The 24,648-nt window shown below is 39.0% G+C and overlaps 2 protein-coding genes across 7 annotated transcripts; both read left to right on the top strand.

Annotated features, from left to right (window-relative positions):
- The first annotated feature begins 73 nt into the window (after positions 1-73).
- LIPT1 (lipoyltransferase 1) lies at positions 74-23,354 on the top strand. 6 transcript variants are annotated; one of them, XM_042981195.1, is made up of 4 exons: positions 74-170; positions 850-957; positions 1,766-1,834; positions 22,180-23,354. In XM_042981195.1, the coding sequence occupies exons 2-4, from the start codon at positions 887-889 to the stop codon at positions 23,300-23,302; spliced, it is 1,263 nt and encodes a 420-aa protein (XP_042837129.1). In that variant the 5' UTR covers positions 74-170; positions 850-886; the 3' UTR covers positions 23,303-23,354. The 6 variants fall into 6 exon arrangements, with proteins under 6 accessions (XP_042837129.1, XP_042837130.1, XP_042837131.1 ...); XM_042981196.1 differs by lacking the exon at positions 74-170 and adding an exon at positions 261-323; XM_042981197.1 differs by lacking the exons at positions 74-170; positions 850-957; positions 1,766-1,834 and adding an exon at positions 20,993-21,089.
- Positions 1,765-16,368, top strand: CA3H2orf15 (chromosome A3 C2orf15 homolog). The gene is made up of 2 exons (XM_042981201.1): positions 1,765-1,834; positions 15,324-16,368. Exon 2 carries the CDS (start codon positions 15,393-15,395, stop codon positions 15,666-15,668), a length of 276 nt encoding a protein of 91 aa, XP_042837135.1. The 5' UTR covers positions 1,765-1,834; positions 15,324-15,392; the 3' UTR covers positions 15,669-16,368.
- Positions 23,355-24,648: the final 1,294 nt, after the last annotated feature.

Raw genomic sequence — 24,648 nt, 5'->3', positions numbered from 1 at the left:
CACTTAATTCTTATTCTCTGCCGGCGGTGTAGCACCTGGATGGAACGCGCATGCGCAGGGCTGTGTATCCTCCAGCCTTCTTCCCTCGGCTCTAGGATACGTGCTGCTTTGCTGCTGCAGCTTTGTGCCATTTTTCTTAGGGATCCTACACCGTTCTGGACACATGTTCAGTGAGTTACTCGGAACGTGTTACTCCCCAGAGCTGCTTTTGAGGGCTGAGAGGTTGGTTAGCTCTCCTGCCGCAGCCAGGCGCCGGTTTTCGGGGAGTCTCCCCGGTGGGGTTCTGCTGCTGCAGCCTCTCGGGAGAGAGCAGTTCTGTTCGGGTGAGCACCGGCAGCCTGCAGCCTGGGGAGCCAGCGGACCCACGACCCGGTCAGCCCTGCACAATTCAGTCATGGTTGAATCGGGAAGTGGCAGGCGCTGATTCCTGACCGGTATTCCTTCCCCACATGTCAGTTCTCTAAAACCCCTTTCCACCAGATCGTTAACCAAAAAAGTAAAGGGTATACTACCTCACTTGATATTTAATGTTGTGTCGATTATTTTCCTGTGTAAAACCATTTAAATTTGTGTTCTCCCAAGTAGGGGCCTTGAGTCTTGGAACACTGTAACTTAACCAGGTGTAATATATTTGGCCATCCAACTATGTTAAAATTAGCCACGTTACCTAAAAGTGGAAAAAGGGCTTTTTAGTGAAAAAGAATAAGGGTTGCATTACTCTGCCAAAGTTTTGGAGCCCGGCTTGAAAAAAAATACTATCTTTTTAACATTTCTTAATATTAAATAACTTGTCTTAACCCAAAAAACTTCAGAACTCTAATGGCTGTATCTCCCTGCCTTTTCCTACAGATTAAATAGGTAACTAGGTTTTTAGGGCTGTTCTCTGATGTTCGAGTTTTCGCCTGTGTATTTCAAAAGTAATTTCACATTTGAAGAGACAATTCCTGTTTTTGCCAGGTGAGTACTCATTCCCCCCACCCATATATTTTTGGCATCCATAAACACATTTTATGTTAGAACAAATTACTTCGTAGAAGTACGTTTAAATATGTGACATGTTTTCCCCATTTCTGTTCTGATTTCTTCACCTGTTTGTGCCATTACATCTTCTCATATTTTGTAGCATTTATTTTCAGCTAGCATATACTTTGTAAGTATAGCTAGACACTAAAAAATTAAGTTGAGAATACTTGTTATTTTAGACAAAGTCAGAGGTCCCGAGAGGTATTAAAGTGTAATATTACCTAACTGATAAAAATAATTTACAAAGAAGCATGAACTGGGGCACCTGGCTAGCTCAGTAGGTACAGCATGGGACTCTTCCTTTAGGAGTCATGAGTTCAAGCTCCATATTGGGCATAGAGCTTACTTAAAAAAAATTTTTTTAATAAAAAAATTTTAAAAAACAAAGCATGAACTCTCAAAGACCATCCTAAAAAGTTATTTTAGGGAGAACAATGTATAATCTCATTTCCTTTTCAGATACTAAGATTATGGTGAATAAAATGTTCTCATTATCTAGCATTATTGAAAAGAGGGGAAAATGTATGAACCTCGAAAGTCTGAGTTGAAGACTTGGGAGGAATGAGGGGCTTATTAATACAGAAGTTAGGAAAGTACTTCCCTTAGGGAAAAAATAAGAAAACCTTAAGCATTTGTGTACACCACCTAGATGTTTCTGAAGATTCTTTGGGAAGAATGTAAGGAAAAGGACATTTTAAGGCCAAACCAGAGCATGAAGATTTTCCTTTCTTTTCCTATCAAGGACTGTTGACTTCGTCCCCCAATCCAAGAAAGTGAACATTTTCTTTCCTCTATGGAAATCCAAAGAGTGGTAAGTGCTCCATTCTGCCCCAACTAATCCTTTTATAGTACATATGTGACAGGTACTCCTGGGTAATTCTAAGGTCTGGGTTTTCTGTTCCCTTAGCTTCTCCATCATTTCACAGCTTCACTACAAAAAAATCTGTTTTGCCTTTTTTTCTGTACCTCCTTGGTACCCTAAAAAAATGGGGGACTCCAATTAAACATATGTTTGGGTTCTTGATGTTGTTCCACAACTAACTGATGCTGTGTTCATTTTGATACATCTTGTGATATATCTTCAGGGTCACTTTCTTTCCTTTGGCAGTGTTAATCCCATCCATCATATTTTTTATGTCAGAATTATATTTTTCATCTCTGGAATTTTAATTCTTTTTTAATATCTTCCATTTCTAACCTCATCGTGCTTATGATTTGCTTTACCTTCTTGAAAATATGGAATATATTTAAAATGGCTTTTAAAGTCCTTGAGAACTAATTCCATCACCTGTGTCATTTCTGGGTTTGTTTTTATTAACTGATTTTTTTTCCTCCTGTTTATGGGTCATATTTTTCTGCTTGTTTTCATGCCTGGTTAATTTTTTTGGCTAACAGACATTGCAGATTTTACATTGTTGGGTGCTGGAGGTTTTTGGTTTTGTTTTTCTTTAAATATATTTAGGCTGCGTTCTGAAATGCAGTAATGTTACTTGGAAACAATTTGACTCTTTAGAGCTGCACTGTTAAAAACAGTAACCATTGGGGCGCCTGGGTGGCTCAGTTGGTTGAGCGTCCGACTTCAGCTCAGGTCATGATCTCACGGTCTGTGAGTTCAAGCCCCATGTCGGGCTCTGTGCTGATAGGTCGGAGCGTGGAGCCTATTTCGGCTTCTGTATCTCCCTCTCTCTCTGACCCTCCCCCGTTCATGCTCTGTCTCTCTCTGTCTCAAAAATAAATAAACATTGAAAAAAATTAAAAAAAAAAAAACAGTAACCATTAGGGGCACCTGGGTGGCTCAGTTCGTTGAGCATCCAACTTCAACTCAGGTTATGATCTCACAGTTCGTGAGTTCAAACCCCATGTCGGGCTCTGTGCTGACAGCTCAGAGCCTGGAGTCTGCTTGAGATTCTGTGTGTGTGTGTGTGTGTGTGTGTGTGTGTGTGTGTGTGTGTGTCTCTGCCTGCCCCTCCCCAGTCCATGCTCTGTCTCTCTCTCAAAAATAAATAAACAAAAAAAAAAAAAAAAAAAAAACAGTAACCATTAGCTAGCTACATGTGGCATTTTGGATTTATATTAATAAAATTAGGTAGAACTTAAAATTTAGTTCCTCATTTGTACTATGTACATTTCAAACTCCAAAAGCCACATGTGGCTAGTGGCTAGTATAATGGACAATATATTTCAATCATTGAGGAAAGTTCTGTCAGACAGCACTGCTTTAGAAGCTTGCTTTTAAGCTTTGTTAGGTCCAAAATACTCTCAGGGCTAATTTGGCCCCATTGCTAAGCCAATACCTTTCTGAGGACTCTGTATAATGTCCCCTGTGTTAGGAGTTCTTTATACTCAGGCTGGTGGGAACTGCATTTTTGGCCGTGTAAGATCTATGGACTTTTTGGCCTTCTACTTTTGGTGGTTCTTTCCCAGGCTTCAGTAGTTTTCTTGCACGTGTGTTTCCTGATCAGTACTCAGCCAAAGAATTGTGGGGAACTCTCTGCAGATCTCTGGAGCTCTTTCTCTCACTGTACCTCTCTCATCTCTCCACAAATTCTAGTGACCCTGGTCTCTGCAGACTCTGAACTCCTATCTCCTCAACTCACTGAAATAACCAGACACAGTTTGGGTTCCCCCTCTTTGTGCTGAAGCCTGAAATTTCCAGGCGGTGAGCGCTTATAGGCTTCACCTCGTTTATTTCCTTTCTCTTAGGGATCTCTTAGGGATGCACTGCCTATTGTCTGTTATTTAAAAACCACTGTTTCATGTGTTGTCTGTTTTTTTAAGATGTTGAAGACATGAAGATAAATCTGGTCCCTGTTAACTCCCTCAGGGCTCAAAGTCAGCTAGCTATTGATAGCCTCAGACCCCATGTTAGTAATCATCCCCAACAGAAGTGCTTTGCACAATAATTGCTTCAGGCTGAGGTAACTGTCAGTGCATGAACCTTAAAGCAGAAGAGGGTTTGGCATAGCATATTCTTGAGGAATAGCAATAAGATCATGGGGCAGAGTGAGAGAGGAATTTGAGAATGTTAGCTGGCTGTATTAGTCTCCAATTGCTGCTGTAACAATTTACCACAAACTTAGTAGTTATGTAAGCAACACAGATTTATTATCTTACAGCTCTGGAGGTCAGGAGTCCAAAATGGATCTCACTAGACTAAAATCAAGGTGTCAGCAGAGCTGTATTCCTGTTGGGGGTTCTTGGGGAGCATCTAAGAATCCAGCCTCCACAGGCTGCCCACTTTGTTTGGCTTGTGGTCTCCTTCTAGCTTCAAAGCCAGCAATGGCCAGTCAGGTCCTTCCCACATTGCATCATTCTAATAGTGACATTCCTCCCCTCTTTCACTTGTGAAGACCCTTGTGGTTAGAGTGGTAACGACCAGTGAGTCCAGGATAAACTCCCTACCTCAAGGTCATTTGCCTGGGAACCTTAATTCCATCTGCAACCTTAATTTCCCCTTGCCATGTGACATTCACAGGTTCTGGGAATTAGGATGTGAATATCTTTAAGGGCCATTATTCTCCTTACCACAGCTGGAGACTCAAAATGTAGAGAATTTGGCTTTTACTCTGACATGGAAAGTACCTAGAACAGAGTGGTGAGCAGAGTATTGATGAGATCTGGCTTATGTTTTAAAAGGCTCATTCCAGGGGCACCTGGGTGGCTCAGTTGGTTGAGTGTCTGACTTTGGCTCAGGCCATGACCTTGTAGTTCATGAGTTCAAGCCCCATGTTAGACCCTATGCTGACAGCTTGGAGCCTGTTTCAGATTCTGTGTCTCCCTCCCTCTCTCCCCCTCCCCCCACTCATGCATATGCACTCATGCATGCTCTCTCTCTCTCTCTCAAAAATAAATAAACATTAAAAAAAAAATTTTTTTTAAGGCTCATTCCAGGGGTGTGCTGGGTGGCTCAGTCGGTTAAGTGTCCCAACTTCAGCTTAGGTCATGATCTAGCAGTCCACGAGTTCAAGCCCCACATCGGACTGTGTGCTGACAGAGCCTGGAGCCTGCTTTGGATTCTGTGTCTCCCTCTCTCTTTGCCCCTCCCCCACTCACACTGTCTCTCTAAAATGAATAAACATTAAAACAAAATTTTTTTAACACTTTATTAAAAAGGCTCATTCCAGGGGATGCCTAGCTGACTCAGTCGGTAGATCATGGGACTTTTGATCCCAAGGTCATGAGTTCAAACTGCACATTGGGCATTGAGCCTACTTAAAAAAAAAAAAAAAAAAAAAAGCTCATTCCAAATACAGTTTGAAGAATACACAATAGGAAGGGTTGGGCAAGGGTAAAAATAGAAACAGGATTCACTGAAGGTTTGGATGTAGAATATGAAATTGGAGCTAAAAATTACTCTACCAGCAATGTACAAGGTTTCCTGTCATCCTGTATTCTTTTTTTTTTTTTAATGTTTATTTATTTTTGAGAGAGAGATAGTGAGCAGGGGAGGGGCAGAGGGAGAGGGAGACACAGAATCTGAAGCAGGCTCCAGGCTCTGAGCTGTCAGCACAGCCTGATGCGGGGCTCAAACTCACAAACTGTGAGATCATGACCTGAGTTGAAGTCAGATGCTCAGCCAACTGAGCCAACCAGGCGCCCCTCGTCATCCTGTATTCTTAATACTCCATGTTATCTACCTTCCTAGAGTCTGTCATTCTGATGGTAGTAAACTTGCATTGTTCTGACTCCTAGTAAGTTCAAATATCTCTTTATGTACTTGTTATCTATTTGGGATTCCCCAATCTGTGAATTACATCGTTATATCCTTTGCCCACTTTTCTATTGGGTTTCCCATTTTCTTGTTGATTTGTAGTTATTCTTATACTCTAGCTGTAAATTCCTTGTCCGCTTTGTACAGCACATCTTCCAATTTTCATCTTTTTAACTGTTTATAGTTTCTTTATTGAAGTTCTTAATTATGAGTATTCAGATCCATCCGTTTTCTTCCTTACTGTTTAAGCTTGTTAGTTTTTATTCAAGAACTCTTTCTCCACCCAAGATAACAAATATTGTCCTACATTTTTAAAACTGTGTTTATAGTTCTGCAATTCACATTTAGGTCTTTACTGCATTTGGAGTTCACTTTTATATATAAGATAGGGATCCTACTTTATTTGCATCTACATCGTGAGCCAGTATTGACAGTACTATCCTACTAAACTTAGTCTGTTCTGTCTAAACTTAGTCTGTTGTATGGTGCCACCTTTACCATGTATGAAGTTCCTACACACAACTAGGTCCAAATTAGAACTCTGTCATGTTTCGTTGGTCCTTTATTTGTTCCTGCGCCTGTACTAGACTATTTTTTTATTTTGACTTTGTAGCATATCTTAATGTCTGGTAAGGCAAGTCTCTCCGTGGTGTGTATATGTCAAATTTATTTAGTTTCTTAGTTGAGTGTCTGACTTAGGCTCAGGTCATGATCTCATGGTTTGCAGGTTTGAGCCCCACATCACGCTTGCTGCTGTCAGCACAGAACCTGCTTCAGATCCTCTGACCCCCTCTCTCTGTCTCTCCCCTGCTCATGCTTGCTCTCTCAAAATAAATAACCATTAAAAAAAATTTTCTTGAATGGCTATCTGAATGCCAGGCCAAAGAGGTCCCAAATATACTTGTTCTTTCTTCATGTCCTCAAGATTCCAGACAAGTGAAAGGGACACTCAGAGGGCCAAATATACCCTATTGCATTTGGTTCTTCCTCAATTTTGCTATTAAACTGAAATTTAATGTGCTTGTTGAGAATCTATATGTTACCATTATCTTACCATTGTTGATTTCATATGCAGTATAATGTTTCACAGAGTTTTGTTACTATAGTTGACTCTTGAACAATGCAGGGTTAAGGGGTGCCAACCTCCCCTGCCCATGTGGTTGAAAATCCACATGTATCTATTGATCCCCCAAAAACGTAACTACTAATGGCCTACTGTTGACTGGAATCCTTACCAATAATATAAATAATTAGCACATATTTTATATATGTATTATATACTGTATTCTTATGAGAAGTAAACTAGAGAAAAGAAAATGTTAAGAAGATCATAAGAGGAAGTACATTTACAGTACCATACTGTATGTATTGAAAAAATATTCACGGGGCGCCTGGGAGGCTCAGTGGGTTAAGTGTTTGACTTCGGCTCAGGTCATGATCTCATGGCTTGTGCAGTTCAAGCTCCGCATTGGGCTCTGTGCTGACAGCTTGGAGCCTGGAGCCTGCTTCAGATTCTGTGTCTCCCCCTCTCTCTCTGCCCCTCCCTGCTTGCGTTCTCTCTCTCTCTCTCTCTCTCTCAAAAATAAACATTAATTTTTTTTAAAAAAAAAAAGAAAAGACAAAATATTCACACATAAGTGGACCTATGCAGTTCAAACCTGTGTTGTTCAAGGGTCAGTTGTATATTCTTAAGTTTTTTCAACTTTGTAGTTTGAAAAAGTTTTAAACATACAGAAATTTAACAAGAATAATACAGTGAACAATTTTTTTAACCCTTTCCACCTAGATTCAATAGTTGTTAACATTTTTCATATTTTACTTTCTCTTTGTATCTATTGCTGGAATATTTGAAAACAAGTTGTGGAAAGATCCTTTACCCCAATTTCAGCATGTATCTCCTAAGAATAAGGACATTCACTTATATAACCATAGTAGGTACTACATTTGGGGCATTTAACATTAATACAATATTATTATCTACTAAACCATCAATACTCAAATTTTCCAGTGGTCCAAGAAATGGCCTTTATAGTACATTTCCCTCCCCCACAACTAAAGGATCATTAACTGCATTTGGAAATCATGTTTTTTTAGTCTCTTTTAATCTGGAACAATTTTTCAGTTTCCCTGTGTCTTTCAAACATTGACATTTTTGACTAGAGGCTATTTTTTTTTTATATAATATTTCTCAGTTTGGGTTTATCTGATTGTGTCCTCAAGATTAGATTCAAGTTAAACATTTTTGGCAAGAGTACTTCCTTTTTATTTTTTTATATTAAATATAATTTATTGTCAAATTGGTTTCCATACAACACCCAGTGCTCATCCCAACAGGTGCCCTCCTCAATGCCCATCACCCACTTTCCCCTCTCCCCCACCCCCATCAACCCTCAGTTTGTTCTCAATATTTAAGAGTCTCTTATGGTTTGCCTCCTTCCCTCTCTGTAACTTTTTTTTCTCCCCCTTCTACTCCCCCTTGTCTTCTGTTAAGTTTCTCAGGATCCACATATGACTGAAAACATATGGTATCTGTCTTTCTCTGCCTGACTTACTTCATTCAGCATAATACCTTCCAGTTCAATCCATGTTGCTGCAAATGGCCAGATTTCATTCTTTCTCACTGCCAAGTAGTATTCCATTGTATATATAAACCACATCTTCTTTATCCATTCATCAGTTGATGGACATTGAGGCTCTTTCCATAATTTGGCTATTGTTGAAAGTGCTGCTACAAACATTGGGGTAAGTGCCCCTATGCATCAGCACTCCTATATCCCTTGGGTAAATTCCTAGCAGTGCTATTGCTGGGTCATAGGGGTAGATCTATTTTTAATTTTTTGAGGAACCTCCACACTTTTCCAGAGCAGCTGCACCAGTTTGCATTTCCACCAACAGTGCAAGAGGGTTCCCGTTTCTCCACATCTCTCCAGAGTCTGTAGTCTCCTGATTTGTTCATTTTAGCCACTCTGACTGGCGTGAGGTGGTATCTGACTGTGGTTTTGATTTGTATTTCCCTGATGAGGAGCGATGGTGAGCATCTTTTCATGTGCCTGTTGGCCATCTGGGTGTCTTCTTTAGAAAAGCATTTATTCGTGTCTTATGCCCAGAGTACTTCCTTTTTAAATAATCAAAGAGGACAGACCAAAGAATAGAATAAATTCAATTTTACTAATTTGAAGACAGTAATATATATGTGTTTGATGAGAAAAAATATTCACTTCAGTTTCCAGATCTAAGAAACAGGGAGACCTACATTTTAGAATATCATCAGAGAGATCTTTTCAAACTTTAGCTAAATTATCTCTGATTCCTAGAAAGCCATTTCCTAATTTTCATATTAACAGTATTTGAGTAACTAGTATGTTTAGGATACTGCAACAGACCCAGGACTTTGTTCTGTTGTAAATACTGATATTCAATCACACATATGGATTAAGGTTTCAAGATGATATCATTAGAGATCTTTTGTCAATAAAATGATTATAGCTTGATAGGGATGGAATTCTAAACTCAGATACCACAGTGCCTAAATATTAAAGAAATAATACATTGTTGGGGTGCCTGGACACATTCCTGGCTCAGTCAGTTAAGCATCCAACTCTTGATTTCAGCTCAGGTCGTGATCTCGTAGTTGGTGAGTTCCAGCCCAGCATTGGGCTCTGCACTGAAAGCACAGAGCCTGCCTGGGATTCTCTATCTCCCTCTCAGAAAGAAAGAAAGAGAGAGAGAAAGAAAGAGGGAGAGGGAGGAAGGGAAGGAGGGAGGAAAAGAAGGACAATATTCCAAAAAGTGGCAAAGTGCTCTCATTCACAACTTGGAGTCTGTTTCAGATCTCACACTGCTGCTTAAGTACTTCGGTCGGTCAATCACTGTTCTCTAACAAGCACTAGACAAAACTTCAGAAGTCCTCACTGTCTTCCTTGTGCCAGGAAGCTGGTCCCTTCTTCCAACCTGGTCAATTCTGCCTTTCAAGTTCCTGCCCATCTTTCAAAGCCCAACCCTGACCTAGGCTCCCCTCCTTTCAAAACCTCTCTGGGCCCTTCCTTCATGTTGCATGTTCATCTCTCTTGACAGATTGGGGATCTGTATTGAAAAGTACTGTATCTTTATTGGACTCTTTTTTTTTTTCATTTTTTTATATTATGGTAAGATATACATATAACTTAACATCTTAACCAATTGAGTGTGTACAGTTCAGTGTATTAAATACATTCATAATGTTGTGCAACCATTACCACCATCCCTCTCCAGAATTATTTTCATCTTGTAAAACTGAAATTCTATACCCATTAAACAATAACCCCCTATGGCAACCACCATTCTTTCTCTCTGATTTTGAGTATTCTAAGTACTACACAAGAAGAATCATACAGTGGACGATTGTGACCGATTTGTGACCAATTTATTTCACTGAGCATAATGTCCATCATGTAGCATATTACAGGATTTCTTCCTTTATAGTATTAAATAATATTCTATTGTATATATATGCATTACATGTTGCTTACCCATCAATGGACACTTGAACTGTTTCCATGTTTTAGCTGTTGCGAATAAGGCTACTATGAACATGGGTGTACAACTATTTGAGACCCTGATTTCAATTATTTTGGGTCTATACCCAGAAGTTGGTTTGCTGGATCATATGGTAATTCTATTTTTAGCTTTTGGGGGGAACTGCCAAATTATTTTCCACAGCAGCTGTTCCATTTCCACCAACAGTACCTAAGGGTTCCAATTTCTCCATACCTTTGCCAACACTTGTTTTCTTTTTCTTTTTCTTTCTTACTTTCTTTCTCTCTTTCTTTCTTTCTTTTCTTTCTTTCTTTCTTTTCTCTCTCTCTCTCTCTCTCTCTCTCTCTCTGTAATAGCTGTCCTAATGGGTACAAAGCAGTGTCTCACTGTTGTGATTTGCATTTCTGTAATTATTAGTGATGCTGAACATCTTTTCATGTGCTTATTGGACATTCACATATCTTCTTTGAGGAAATATCTAATCCAGTCCTCTGTCCATTTTTTAATTGGGTTTTTGTTGTTGAATTTTAGGAGTTCACTGTATATTCTACTGGTCACTTACCAGATATATGATTTACAAATATTTTCTCCCATTTTTTCTGTTGCCTTTTTACTCTGGATAGTGCCTTTTGACACACAATTTTTTTTTTAATTTTCATGAAGACCAAGTTGTCTGTTTTCTTTTGTTGCCTATGCCTTTGGCATCATAATCAAGAAATTACTTCCAAATCCATGGCAAAGCTTTTGCCTTATGTTTTCTTCTAGGTGTTTTATAGTTTTAGATCTTATATTTAGGTCTTTGATACATTCTGAGTTAATTTTTGCATATGGTGTTAGGTAAGGGTTCCATTTTTTTTTTTTTTTTTTGCGGGTGGATATCCAGCTTCCCCAGCACCTTTTGTTGAAAAAACTGTCCTTTTCTCCATGAAATGATCTAAGCACCCTTATCAAAAATCACTTGAGCTGCGGCGCCTGGGTGGCTCAGTTAGTTAAGAATCCAACTCTTGGGACGCCTGGGTGGCTGAGTCGGTTGGGCGTCCGACTTCAGCTCAGGTCACGATCTCGCAGTCCGTTAGTTCGAGCCCCGCATCAGGCTCTGGGCTGATGGCTCGGAGCCTGGAGCCTGCTTCCGATTCTGTGTCTCCCTCTCTCTCTGCCCCTCCCCCATTCATGCTCTGTCTCTGTCTCAAAAATAAATAAAACGTTAAAAAAAAAAAAAAAAACAGAATCCAACTCTTGATCTTGGCTTGGGTCATGATTTCACCCTTCCTGAGATCAAGCCCCAGTGCAGAGCCTGCTTGGGATTCCCTCTGCCCACCCCATCCCTCCCCCATTTGCATGCACATTCTCTTTCAAAATAAATAAATAAACTTAAAAAAAATCATTTGACCATATATGTGAGGGTTTATTTCTGGACTCTGTTACATTGGTCTGTATGTCTGTTTTTAGGCCAGTACATTATTTTGATTACTGTAGCCTTCTATTAAGTTTTAAAATCAAAAAATGTAAGCCTTCCAGCTTTATTCTTTTTCAAGATTATTTTGGTTATTCGAGATTCTATATGAATTTTTGGATGGATTTTTCTATTTCTGCAAAATATGTCACTGGGATGTTGATAAGGATTGCTTTGGATGTGTAGATCACTTTGAGTAATATGAACATCTTAATAATATTAGGTCTTCTAATCTGTGAACATGGGATGTGTTTTATTTATGTCTTCTTTAATTTCTTTCAGCAGTGTTTTGTATTTTTCATCATACAAGTCTTTCACCTTGGTTAAGTTAATTCCTAAGTATCTTATTGTTCCATTTATGCTAATGTAAGTGGATATTTTCTTAATTTCCTTTTCAGATTATTGTTAGTATATAGAAATGCAGCTGACTTTTGTGTGTTGACTGTATCATGCCACTTTGCTGAATTCATTTGTTCCAACAGTTTTGTGTGTGTGTGTGTGTGTGTGTGTGTGTGCCATCTTTAGAATTTTCTACATATAAGATCATATTATCTGTGAATAGAGATAATTTTACTTCTTCCTTTCCAATTTGTGTGCCTTTTATTTCTTTTTGCTCTGGCTAGAACTTCCAGTACTGTGTTGAATAGAAGTGGTGAAAGTGGGCATCCTTGCCTTATTCCTGATCTTAAGGAAAAGCTTTCTCTGATTATGATGTTTGCTGTGGGTTTTCACATATGGCTTTTATTTTGTTGAGGTATTTTCCATCTTTTCCTAGTTTGTCTATTTCATCATGAAAGTTTGTTGAATTTTGTCAAATGTTTTTCTGCTTCATTGAGTTGATTGTGTGGTTCTTTTCCTTCATTCTGTAATGTGATATATTACATTGATCAATTTTTATATATTGAACCTTTCTTGCATTCCAGGAATAAACCCACTTGATCAGGATGTGTAATCCTTTTAATATCCTGCTGAATTTGGTTTGCTAGTACTTTGTTGCGAATTTTTGTATCAATGTTCCTTAGGAATATTGGTCTACAGGTTGTTGTAGGGTTTTTGTTTGTTTGCTTGTTTTCTTACAGCTTTTATATCAGGGTAATGCTGGCCTCATGGTAACATAAGGGGTTCCCTCCTTTTCAATTTTTAGAAAAGTTTGACAAAGATTGGTATTAGTTCTTCTTTATGTGTCTGGTAGGATTCACCAGTGAAGCCATCTGGTCCGGGGCTTTTGTTTGTCAAGAGAATTTTGATGACTATTCAGATTTTGTTTCTTCATGATTTAGTCTTGGTAGGTTTTCTGTTTTTAGGAACTTGTCCATTTCAGCTAGAATATCCAATTTGTTGACATATAAAATAGAGCACTCTCTTATATTCCTTTTTATTTCAGTAAAATCAGTAGTAATGTCCTGCTCTCATTTCTGATTTTAATAATTTGAGTCATCTTTTCTTCTTAATCCATCTAAGAAATTGTGTCAATCTTGTTTATCTTTTCAAAGAACTACTTTTGGTTTCATTGCTTTTTCTGTTGTTTTTCTATTTTCTATTTATTTTATTTTATTTCTATCTTTATTATTTTCTTCTTTTTGCTGTCTGTAAGTTTAGTTTTTCTTCTTTTTCTAGTTCCTTATGTTATAAAATTAGGTTGATGATTTGAGATCTTGTTTTTTTAATGTGTTAATAGCTATAAATTTCCACTGTAGCACCGATTTAGCTGTATCCAGTAAGTTTTGATATGCTGTAAATTTAAGTTCATCTCTAAGTGTTTTCTAATTTCTGTTGTGATTTCATTGATCCATTGGTTGTTTAAAAGTGTGTTAATTTCAGGATGCCTGGGTGGCTCAATAGGTTAAGCATCCAACTCTTGATTTCGGCTCAGGTCATGATCTCACAGTAGTGAGGTTGAGCTACCGCACTGGGTATGGAGCCTGCTTACTCTCTCTCCCTCTTACTCTGCCCTTTCCCTACTCATGCTCTCAAAAAAAAAAAAAAAGTGTGTTCATTTCCACAAATTCATGAATTTTCCTGTTTTCTGTTACTGATTTCAACTTCATTCTGTTGTGGTCAGAGAAGATGCCTTATATGATATCGACCTTTTAAAATCGGTTGAGACTCAATTTGTGGTCTAACATGTGGTCTATCCCGGAAAATGTCACAAGTGCACTGGAGAAAAATGTGTATGCTGTTGATGGGTAGAGTGTTCTGTAAATGTTTGTTAATGTAGTTGGTTTAGGGACACCTGAGTGGCCCATTGGTTAAGTGTCTGACTCTTGATCTCAGCTGAGGTCTTGATCTCAGGGTCATGAGTTCAAGTCCCACATTGGGCTCCATGCTGGACATGAAGCCTACTTAAATAAAAAATTAAAATTAATGGCACTTGGGTGACTCAGTCAGTTGAGTGTCTGACTTCAGCCCAGGTCATGATCTCATAGCTTGTGAATTCTAGCCCCATGTTGGGCTCTGTGCTGACAGCTCAGAGCCTGGAGCCTGCTTCAGATTATGTGTCTCCCTCTCCCTCTCTGCCCCTCTCCCACTCATGCTGTATCTCTCTCTCTCTCTCAAAAATGAACATTAAAAAAAATTAAAATTAAAAAATCTAGTCGGTTTGTTGTTTAAGTGCTCTATTTCTTTACTAAGTCCTCTATTTTCTTATTTCTATCTAGTTGTTCTATCCATTATTGAGAGTGGAATATTGAAATCTTCAACTATTATTATAGAACTATTTCTCCCTTCAATTCCTTTTTAAGTTTATTTATTTTGAAAGACAAAGAGACAGTGTGAGCATGAGCAGGGAAGGGGCGGAGAGAGAGAATCCCAATCTCCATGCTGTCAGCTACAGAGCCTGATGTGGGGCTTGATCTCACAAACAGTGAGATCATGACCTGAGAGATCAAGAGCCAGACACTTAATCCACTGGGCCATCCAGTCGTCCCCCATTAATTCTGTTTGCTTCATAGGTAAATGTTTACAGTTGTTTGGGCATCTGTATTTTTGGCAGAATACCTAGCAGAGTGTTTGGCCTTCAGTAATTATTTCTTTAATCCATTAATAATTTATTAACAATTTTTAATAGGAAAAACGATATAAAGGACTAAGTAGAGAAGCTCTCTTATTTCTGAAAGGTGATAAAGCACAAAATCTGATAAATTCCTTTTTAAAAAGACTTTCACAGAACCTGTAGAACTGCAAATCCTCCTACAAAGAAAATGTAAACATTGAGAAGTGGAAGGCAATTTTACTTTTAAATTTTTTTTAATATTTATTTTGAGAGCACGCGCGCGCGCACACACACACACACACACACACACACACACACACACACACACACACACACACGAGCAAGCGGGGGAGGGGCAAAGAGAGAGGGAGACACAGAATTTGAAGCAGGCTCCAGGCTCTGAGCTGTCAGGCTAGAGCCTGACTGGGGGGGGGGGGGGGGGCCTTGAACTCACAAGCCATGATATCATGACCTGAGCTGAAGTTGGACCGACTGAGCCACCCAGGCACCCCAAGGCAATTTTACTTTATATTTTTGGAGTCACCACCATGATGTTTCATGAAAACAAGCACTGCCATGAGGTTAGTTGAAATTACCACTGTATTCACCTGTTATCATTTCTTTCCAAGCAATCAAGTTGAAGAAACATTTCCACTGCTTAAAGAGATACCTGCCAACTATATTATTCAGCTCTCCCAATGGGATTTTCCCTTAGTAAATCTGCTACTCAGGTATCTGCTATGCGTGTGGATTCAAAAGTGGACGATCATTTAATGCAAGGGACTGAGAAAAGCAAGTTGGAACCAGTGACTCAGTTATTTCAAAACATCAAGAAAATAAGATTAGAAAACACAAGCCAAGAAAACTTTACAAGAAGTAAAGAGATTAGCACAGGATCTCTTTCAGAGAAAATCTTGGGTTCTGTAGTATATGTTAAAGAAAATGATGGAATAGAAATGACAGATGTGGAATGAAGTTATTTGTACATTCTGCCAAAGAAATTGCTTTTGACTAAGAGAGCATGTTGAATGAGAACTTAACCTTATTAGGAAAACCTAACAAAATGAAGAATGATGATTGCTTATTTTTCACTATTTATGAATCACCTTAGACTGCACTTTTTTGATACATATTCAAAACAGTTGTCTTAGGGGAAAAAAACTTTTCAAAATTCAAAGCAAAATTCTCTGGTATTCTATCCTTGTCAAAAATCAGAATTTTTGATTAACAGTATTTAAATGGTACTAAAACATTTTAATTATAATGTTTCTCTAACAAGTGATCAAAAACAGTGCCTGAACAATTTGACACCTGTATTTCATACTATTTCTAGTGTACCAATTTTTTAATATTTCAAGTTTGGGATTTTGCTTTAGGGTACTTTATCTTACTGCAGTTTTGCATTTCTGTTCTGTAAAAGATCACTTCACATAAACCCTGCAAAAGACCAGTAAGTTACATATCTTGAGAAGCATTTCACATTTTAAATCATCCTTTTAAAACTATTTTTCCCCACATTGAATTCATTTCAGAGTTACAAAATAGTTATTTCCAAGTCTAATGGTTTATTTTATAGATACTACCATTTTATACCACCAATACTTAATGTAAGAAAAATAGTCTTGTGTTAAAAAATTCTTGTTTTTGGATGGAACTGGAGAGTGTGATGCTAAGTGAAATAAGCCATACAGAGAAAGACAGATACCATATGGTTTCACTCTTATGTGGATCCTGAGAAACTTAACAGAAGACCATGGGGGAGGGGAAGAAAAAAAAAAAAAAGGTTAGAGTGAAAGAGAGCCAAAGCATAAGAGACTCTTAAAAACTGAGAACAAACTGAGGGTTGATGGGGGGTGGGAGGGAGTGAAAGATGGGTGATGGGGATTGAGGAGGGCACCTTTTGGGATGAGCACTGGGTGTTGTATGGAAACCAATTTGACGATAAACTTCATATATTGAAAAAATAAATAAATAAACCTAATATATTGATAAAAAAAAATTCTTGTTTTATAGCATCAGTTTGCCATTCTTATAGAAATGTCTAGTAGTTTGAGACAGCAGTATTGTCCCAAGTATTGTTAGATGAAAGTAAAACCATTTTGTGTTGACATATAGTGACCTTGTAACTATTTATATTATGTATGTATGTATGTTTTGAACATTTTCCTGTACTTTAAAATTTACTGGCTATCTCTAATGGCTAATTGTGAGAAATTTCCTTAATATTCATAAAAACAAAGATGAAAAACCATCTTCTTTCAGGGGAAACTATTTTATAAATCAGAAAAATACAAATGTATTGTAAGGAATATTGATCCTAGAGTTAAATAAAATTGTTGAATTGGACATAAGCCAATAAGACACTGCTTTTTATCATTTACAGAACATAATTCTTTGGGAGAGGAAAAAAACATAAGTCATTCATTTGTTCACCTAACTTGGCATTATGTTTCTTGGTGGGGATATAGTAGTGAATAAAATAGCCACCATCTTCATAGTGCTTACTGTCTACCAGGGAAGATACAGTATCAGACAGTAATTCTATAAGATGCATATTATGATGTACCATGAAGAAAAAGTAAAATGTTCAGAAAGACAGGAGACATAACACATAAACTTGATTTTTAATTGTTGGAACTAGGAAGTTTTCATAGCTTTTGCAGTGACATGGTTGTCTAAGTAACATGATGGTGATGGTTGAGATCTTGAGAAGGGTTAAAGTCCAAATGAAGTTTAGCAGGAAAGAGTGATGGTTTGAAAGTGGAGGAAAAAGAAACGATTTCTAGCTAAAGAGACTACATGCATGGAGGTTCCTTAGGGAAAAGCTCAGGAGCATGGTTTGGGGACATAACCCAGCTTCCAAGGCAAGTAGTCATTTATATGTATGAAACTAAAAATACAACTTTTGAAGTTGTACACAGAAATGGCATTTAAAGCCTTGGGAATGAATGAAATTGCTTAAGGTGAATGTATAATGTGAGCTAAAGTCCTGAGAACTCCAACATTTAGGAGCTAGTCAGCACAAGGGAACTAGCAAAGGAACTGAGGAACTGGCATTGAGGATGGTGGAAAACCAAGACAAGGTAATGTCAAGATTGCCCACAGTAGTCATTAAGGTAGAGGTAGTCAACTGCAAGGTTAGACAAGGATTGGATCTAGCAACGTGAAATGTCACAATGACCTTAGCAAAATCACTTTTTTTTTTTTTTAACAGGGGCTTGGCTCAGATATTTACAGCCTTGTTTTTCATCTCCATGAATGTCCAACAGGATATTTGATAGTCATGGTGATGCTGAATGTGGGATGATTTTTCATTGTGCATGATGCCTCATGCATTGCATGATGTCAGATATGGTAGCTCACTCAAGTCATTGAGACAATAAAAATGCTAACATTAATCACCCTCATTGAGAACCACTGCTGCTAAGATACCAAAAAACTGGAATTCTTAAATCCAACTTAAGCCATAGTTTTAGCACACTTGACAAGGGAAATCCACAAAGACTTCCTGGAAGAGGTAAAATGGAACAAGCTTAATAAGGATAACAACCTCACTTAGGTGTTTTGGGAGAATTCTACAAGTGGAATCCTAAAGTGAGTACTTTTCAGAGTTCTGCCACTTCTAATAAGACAGTAAACTTCCCATAAAAAAAAAAAGTAGTTCAGCAGAAATAAGGATGTTTAGGAGACTTTAAATTCAACATATCCATAAAATAAGGTGTCTAAACCTATTATGTATTGCATCTAATGATGTTGTCATGGATGCTAATAATAAAAGCTTTCACTTATTGAGCTAGTGTGTGATCTCTTAGTTGGGATTCCCTAGAAACTGCCTGAGACAGGAATTCAGATGCATGTGATTTTTGAGAGTGTGCTCTTTAGAAAAAGCATGTAAGGGAGTGAGGGAAGCAAGACAGGGAAATAGGAGTCAGCTGAGGATGAGAGCTCAGATAAATTCTTGGCCTGATCCACAGGATGCTTTGGAAGGATCTGACTGTACAGCTGTTCCATTACCCATTTTGAGGCAAAGGGTGGGACTATTGTGCCCCATACTAGTCAGACCTTGATTGCTACCACAAAGCCCAAGGGGGAGGCTGGAGGAGCAGGGAGGTAGCATGAATCACTAACGTGTCTCTGGACACAACAGCTCCTACACTCACAGCAGCTGGAGAATGCATGGGGGCACTAACAGTCTTTATTACAGTGTCAGACACCTAACATATATTATTTTCCTTTTATTTTGAAACAATCTCAAATTTACAGAAAAGTTGCTAGTACAAAGGCCTTCCGTCTCCCCACAACCATTTGAAAATAAGTAGCTGACCTCATTCTTCATCAGCCCTGAATACATTTTTAGTGATTTAAAGAGATTTATTTATTCTTTATTTCTATTTTTTAATAGAAGTATAGTTGACATACGACATTGGGTTAGTTTTAGGTGTACAACATAATGATTTTATATATGTATATACCGCAAAACAACACAATAAGTTAACATCCATCAAATTTTTTTCTTGTGATGAAAAATTTTAAGATCTACTCTCAGCACCTTGTAAACACATTAATACAATATTGTTAACTATAGACACCATGCTGTACATTAGATCCCCAGGACTTACTTATAACTGGAAGTTTATACCTTTGACCACCCTGACCCATTTCACCACCCCCCACTCAAAAAGCACTTTTGACAGAATGGGGACAGAAGAAATATTGGAAGTTGATTATGAATGGGAAGTAAGCAACTGGATATGTAGCAAGTCCTTGAAGCTCTGCTCTTTTAAAGGGAAGTAGACAGGATGAAAGGTGGAAAAGGAAGTGGGGTCACTGGAGGATTGTTATGATGAAGCAGAGTTCATGTTTGGGTGTCAGTGGAAGAAGGTTCCAGTGGAGGTGAAGTAGGAGAAGGGTTAAGAATAACCAAAGGACACAACCACCTCAGTAGGAAATAAAGGGAAAAAAAATTATCTCAGATTTGAGAGAAATGAAATTTAGGAAGGATGTAATATAAGCAAAGGGAAACAGTATTGTGTGGCTATTTTTAATAAAATTCCTAGAGGGACTAACTGAACAAAATCCATTCCATCTGCGTAATACAAGAAAGAGGAACTTCAACCAAAAGGGTAATGATAAATGAGCCATTTGTCTTTATTGTAGCTTTAAAAAAAAAAAAAAATTGTAGCTTTTTATGGAGCCCTGTGAAGCATCACCAAATTGTGAACCCTGGATGCTGCTTATTCCAAGATGCAGGCCTAGGCAGTTTCTATTCTAACTGAAAATTTTCATTTCTGTGGAAGATTGAAAGAGACCACAAATTCTTTGGGCTCCTCTTATGAAGAGGTGAGGTCCATTGCTCCATCCCTTATCTCTGGCCTGACTTTGTTGTTGCTTTGGCTAACATAAGGTGGCTGAAGTGTCTCTTCCAAGGTTAGGTGTGAATTGAGGTGCCCCAGCAGCCAGTAAACACCAGTTGCCAGGGTGTGAATAAGACCATCCTGGACCTCCCAGCTCAGTCAACCCTGGATGAATAAAGCTCTGGTGAAACCGTATAAATATTAGAAATAAAAAATCGTGTTAAGCCACTGATGTTTGAGTCAGTTATTATGCAGCAATAGTTAAATGAAACTTTGGCTTGCTGGAGGAATTGCCCACCTGGCTGAGCCACAAGAATTTTCTTGCCAACTGCACTTAGGGTCACCGCAGATAGGTAACATTCATTAGCCTAAGTGTGTATTTTCTGACCCACTCCTTCCCAGCAGTTTCCATCTCTGTATTGGGAATACCAGCGTTTATTCCTTTAAATGCAATTTGTCTTTTAAAACTGATTTTAGTTTTCTCGCCTTCCAAGTGGAATTATGTGCTCTTTGGACTGTGAGGAGATATGGAAAGACCTGGAGCAATGACTGCACATTCAGTAGGCATCTGCTGGTGCTCTGGCCTGGCCTGGCATGCGACCTGACTGCTCTGGCTTCCTGGCGTCCTCCCTCTGGCCTCGCTCTGCGAATGCCCCCTCCAACCTGACACAGCCGCCCTGTCCTACCTTCGCCCTGGGTGACCCTTAGCTCCGCGCTGTCACGTGGGGAACTCCATCTGAACTGCGGGCGCTGTGACTTTCCATTGGAAAGTATCCCCATCTCTAATCTGGTTTAGCGCCAGCTGATCGACTCTGTCGAGAGCCCCTCGGGCACCCACAGCCAGACACCAAAGAATGGGAACGAAGGGCTCCCGGCGTGGCCCCGCCTCCTCTCGGCGCTTCCGCCGCCCAGCCTTCCTCTGGCCCAGTGGGCAGTGGGCGGGGCTGGCCGCGCGCGCAGCCTGACGGGCCGTGGGGTCCTCGCACGCGTCCTTCTCCTGTAGGAACCTGCGTGCGCCGTGCGCGCGACTGGAAGAAGCAGGTGAGCTAAGCTGTAAGTGCGGTTCGGGGCCGCTGGGGCGGGCGGCCCTTTGGGTGTGAGTGGTGGGTGGACACCTGGGACTCTGAGTCCAGGCCGCCGAGGCCGGTGCTGTACACGCCGTGGTTTTCGCTCACCGCTTGGGACGACCTAACTCCACGGTTAGGAACAGCTTATCCCCAACGCAGGAGGGTAAAAAACTAAAACGTGTTGGGTGCCAGGTGTGTGCGTTCCCACAGAGAGCCAAGAAAGCGAAATAAAACATGCGACCGTCGTGAGACTCTGGGTCAGTTATGTACTGTCAAAGATGTAGCAAAATAACAGGTGTTTTGAAGGAGCTGGGCCTACATAAGAGGATAGATGGAATTGTTATCTTTTGCTTTCTGTTCAGTGTTGAAAAGCATGTTTGTAATGCAAAATGGTGGTATCAAAGCGTCCCCCTAGAATATGGAAATAAGGTTGTTGTCTGGGGGAAAACTGTAAAATGTAAAGAAACATTTTAGGGAGGCCTGGGTGGCTCAGTCGGCTTCTCCGACTTTGGCTCAGGTCATGATCGCACAGTTGGTGAGTTTGAGCCCAGCCTGGGTCTCTGTACCGATAGCTCAGAGCCTGGAGCCTGCTTTGGAGTCTTGGGTCTCCGCCTCTCTGCCCCTCCCCCACTCGCCCTCTATCTCAAAAATAAGCAAACATTTTTAAAAAAGAAAAGAAACATTTTACCAGACCTTCAAGGCTGATCTGTTACTGAACCATTGAATAAAAAGAGATTCACCGGTCCCAGATGAATCCAAGCCTCCTCTAGGAGAAAGAGGATATCCTGGCTTTAACAGGATCTCTCCAGAGCCCAGAAGCTGGGAAGGTGGTTTCCACAAGGCACATTCCATCAGACATTGAAACTCTTCTTCAGGTTTGTCTTCGTTTATTTCCTTTGAGTACTCTGTTGTAGAGTTGTTAAAGACTAACAATAAAGCTAAAAGGCAAGCAAAGCAACTGATACATTAGAAACTTTTGATTAAATAACCGAGAATCAAGAGCTAGAAAATGCAATTAAATTTTCTTTTTCTCAATTAACTTGTTTCTCTTCCATTTTTAAAAGCATGCTGATCCCATTTTCAATGAAGAATTGCTTCCAGTTACTTTGTAACCTCAAGGTCCCAACAGCTGGCTTTAAAAACACAGTAAAAAGTGGGCTTATTTTACAATCGATTTCTAATGATGTTTATCAAAATCTGGCTGTAGAAGACTGGATCCATGACCATGTGAATCTAGAGGGCAAGCCGGTTCTTTTCCTTTGGAGAAATTCTCCCTCTGTTGTAATAGGTAGACATCAGAATCCTTGGCAGGAATGCAACCTGAATCTGATGAGAGAAGAAGGTATAAAACTGGCTCGGAGAAGAAGTGGAGGAGGAACAGTCTATCATGATATGGGTAATATCAATTTGACTTTTTTTACAACCAAAAAAAAGTACAATAGGATGGAGAATTTAAAATTAGTTGTGAGAGCTCTGAATGCTATCCAACCCCAGCTGGATGTGCAGGCCACTAAAAGATGTGACCTTTTACTTGATGGACAGTTTAAAATCTCAGGAACAGCTTCTAAGATTGGCCGGACTACTGCTTATCACCATTGCACTTTATTATGTAGTACCAATAGGACCTTCTTGTCATCTTTGCTGAAGAGCCCTTACCAAGGGATCAAGAGCAATGCCACTGCTAGCATACCTTCCGTAGTAAAAAATCTTTTGGAAAAAGATCCCACTCTGACCTGTGAAGTACTGATGAATGCTATTGCTGCAGAATATGCTGCTTACCATCAAATTGATAATCATATTAACCTAATAAACCCAACGGATGAGACACTGTTTCCTGGAATAAATAATAAAGCCAAAGAACTACAGACCTGGGAGTGGATATATGGCAAAACTCCAAAGTTTAGTATAAACACTTCCTTTAATGTATTATATGGACAGTCATATTTGGAAATTAAAATAGTCATAGACATAAAGAATGGAAGAATTGAAATCTGTAATATTGAAGCACCTGATCATTGGTTGCCACTGGAAATATGTGACAAATTAAAAGCAGGTTTTATTGGCAGTAAGTTTTGCCCAATTGAAACTACTATGCTAACAAGTATATTACATAAAACATGTCCTAAAGATGATGAACTACACAGTAAATGGAATATTCTCTGTGAAAAAATTAAGGGAATAATGTGATTCCCAATAAATTTATTAATGGTTTTAATGATAATAAAATGTTTACTTTGTATGTCTTTTTTTTTTTTTTTTAAAGTAATCTCCACACCCAACATGGGGCTTGAATTCACAACCCTGAGATCAAGTCGCACGCTGTTATCGACTGAGCCAGCTAGGCACCTTCATTGTATGTCTCTTAAAAAAGACATAGTCTCTTTCAGTAACTATTCCTCATTAGGAAGTGTCAGCTAGTCCATATTTTCTATTTTCTGGCCTATAGATATGTTATCTCTTTCTTCATTGCTTTTTATTTATTTTTTTTAACCTAGCACAGATATGTATTTCTGCTCCTTCCTGTTACTACCATGGAGATGTATACTTTATTTGACATTGATCTCAGAATTAGTTTTCTTACCTCTAGGGAATACAACCCAGGCTTCCTGTCACCTCTGAAACCTTAAATTCTAAACTTCTTCCTTTAAATCATACAGTTGGCCTTGAACAATGGGTTTGAACTGCATGGGTCCAATTATATGTAGATTTTTTTTTTTTTTTACAGTGCTATAAATATTTTCTTTCCCTTACGATTTAAAAAAAAATTTTTTTTAGCGTTTATTTTTTTATTTGAGAGAGACAGAGCATGAGCAGGAGAGGGGCAGAGAGAGAGGGAGACAAAATCCAAAGCAGGTCTAGGCTCTGAGCTGTCCGCACAGAGCCTAACGGGGGGCTTGAACCCACGAACAATGAGATCATGACCTGAGCTGAAGTCAAATGCTTAGCCAGTTGAGCCACCCAGGCACCTGCCTTAGGATTTTTAAATAACATTTTTTCTAGCTTACTTCAAGAATACAGTACATAATACAAAATATGTGTTGATGGTTATTAATAAGGCTTCTGGTCAGCAGGCTACTAGTTAAGTTTTGGGGAAGTCCGAAGTTATATGTGGATTTTCAACTGCGCCACAGTCAGTACCTCTAACCCCCATGTTATTTAAGTGTCTTATCCTCCATCCTCTCCCATTAAAGAGGAGCCCACTGCACTTTTCTAACCCCTTAACTCTCCAAGTCTCTTGCTTCCTCTCCCTTCCTACCCAACCCTGAATTCTTTCATGTATACTGTCCTTTCTTGTCAGCATTCTCATTTGCTTTTCTCTCTTGACCTATATGGCCATTTTTTTAAATTATTTTTCTTCCAACAACTGATCTTTTACTCCTATGATACCCAGATGGCAGGCAAAGCTGGAGGAAAATTCATGTAATCATGCAGATTAACCCAATTTAATATTTGCAGTTTCCAACTTATATTTATTCTCTATTGGCGTCAGGTTCAATTCCTCTCCATTGACTCCCTCATTCTTCAAAGGCCTT

This window comes from Panthera tigris, chromosome A3 (genome assembly GCF_018350195.1).
Source record: "Panthera tigris isolate Pti1 chromosome A3, P.tigris_Pti1_mat1.1, whole genome shotgun sequence".
In the NCBI taxonomy this organism is placed as follows: domain Eukaryota; kingdom Metazoa; phylum Chordata; class Mammalia; order Carnivora; family Felidae; genus Panthera; species Panthera tigris.
Note: the sequence above shows the minus strand (reverse complement) of the source record. Positions and strands in the feature narration are given on the sequence as shown.

Excerpts from the sequence above, each read along its gene's own strand:
- LIPT1 (XM_042981195.1), top strand. The coding sequence starts at position 887 with ATGTTCGAGTTTTCGCCTGTGTATTTCAAAAGTAATTTCACATTTGAA. Across the intron at positions 958-1,765 it reads ACAATTCCTGTTTTTGCCAG|GACTGTTGACTTCGTCCCCC; the intron begins GTGAGTACTCAT and ends TTTCCTATCAAG. Across the intron at positions 1,835-22,179 it reads CTATGGAAATCCAAAGAGTG|CATGCTGATCCCATTTTCAA; the intron begins GTAAGTGCTCCA and ends CATTTTTAAAAG.
- CA3H2orf15 (XM_042981201.1), top strand. The coding sequence starts at position 15,393 with ATGGGATTTTCCCTTAGTAAATCTGCTACTCAGGTATCTGCTATGCGT.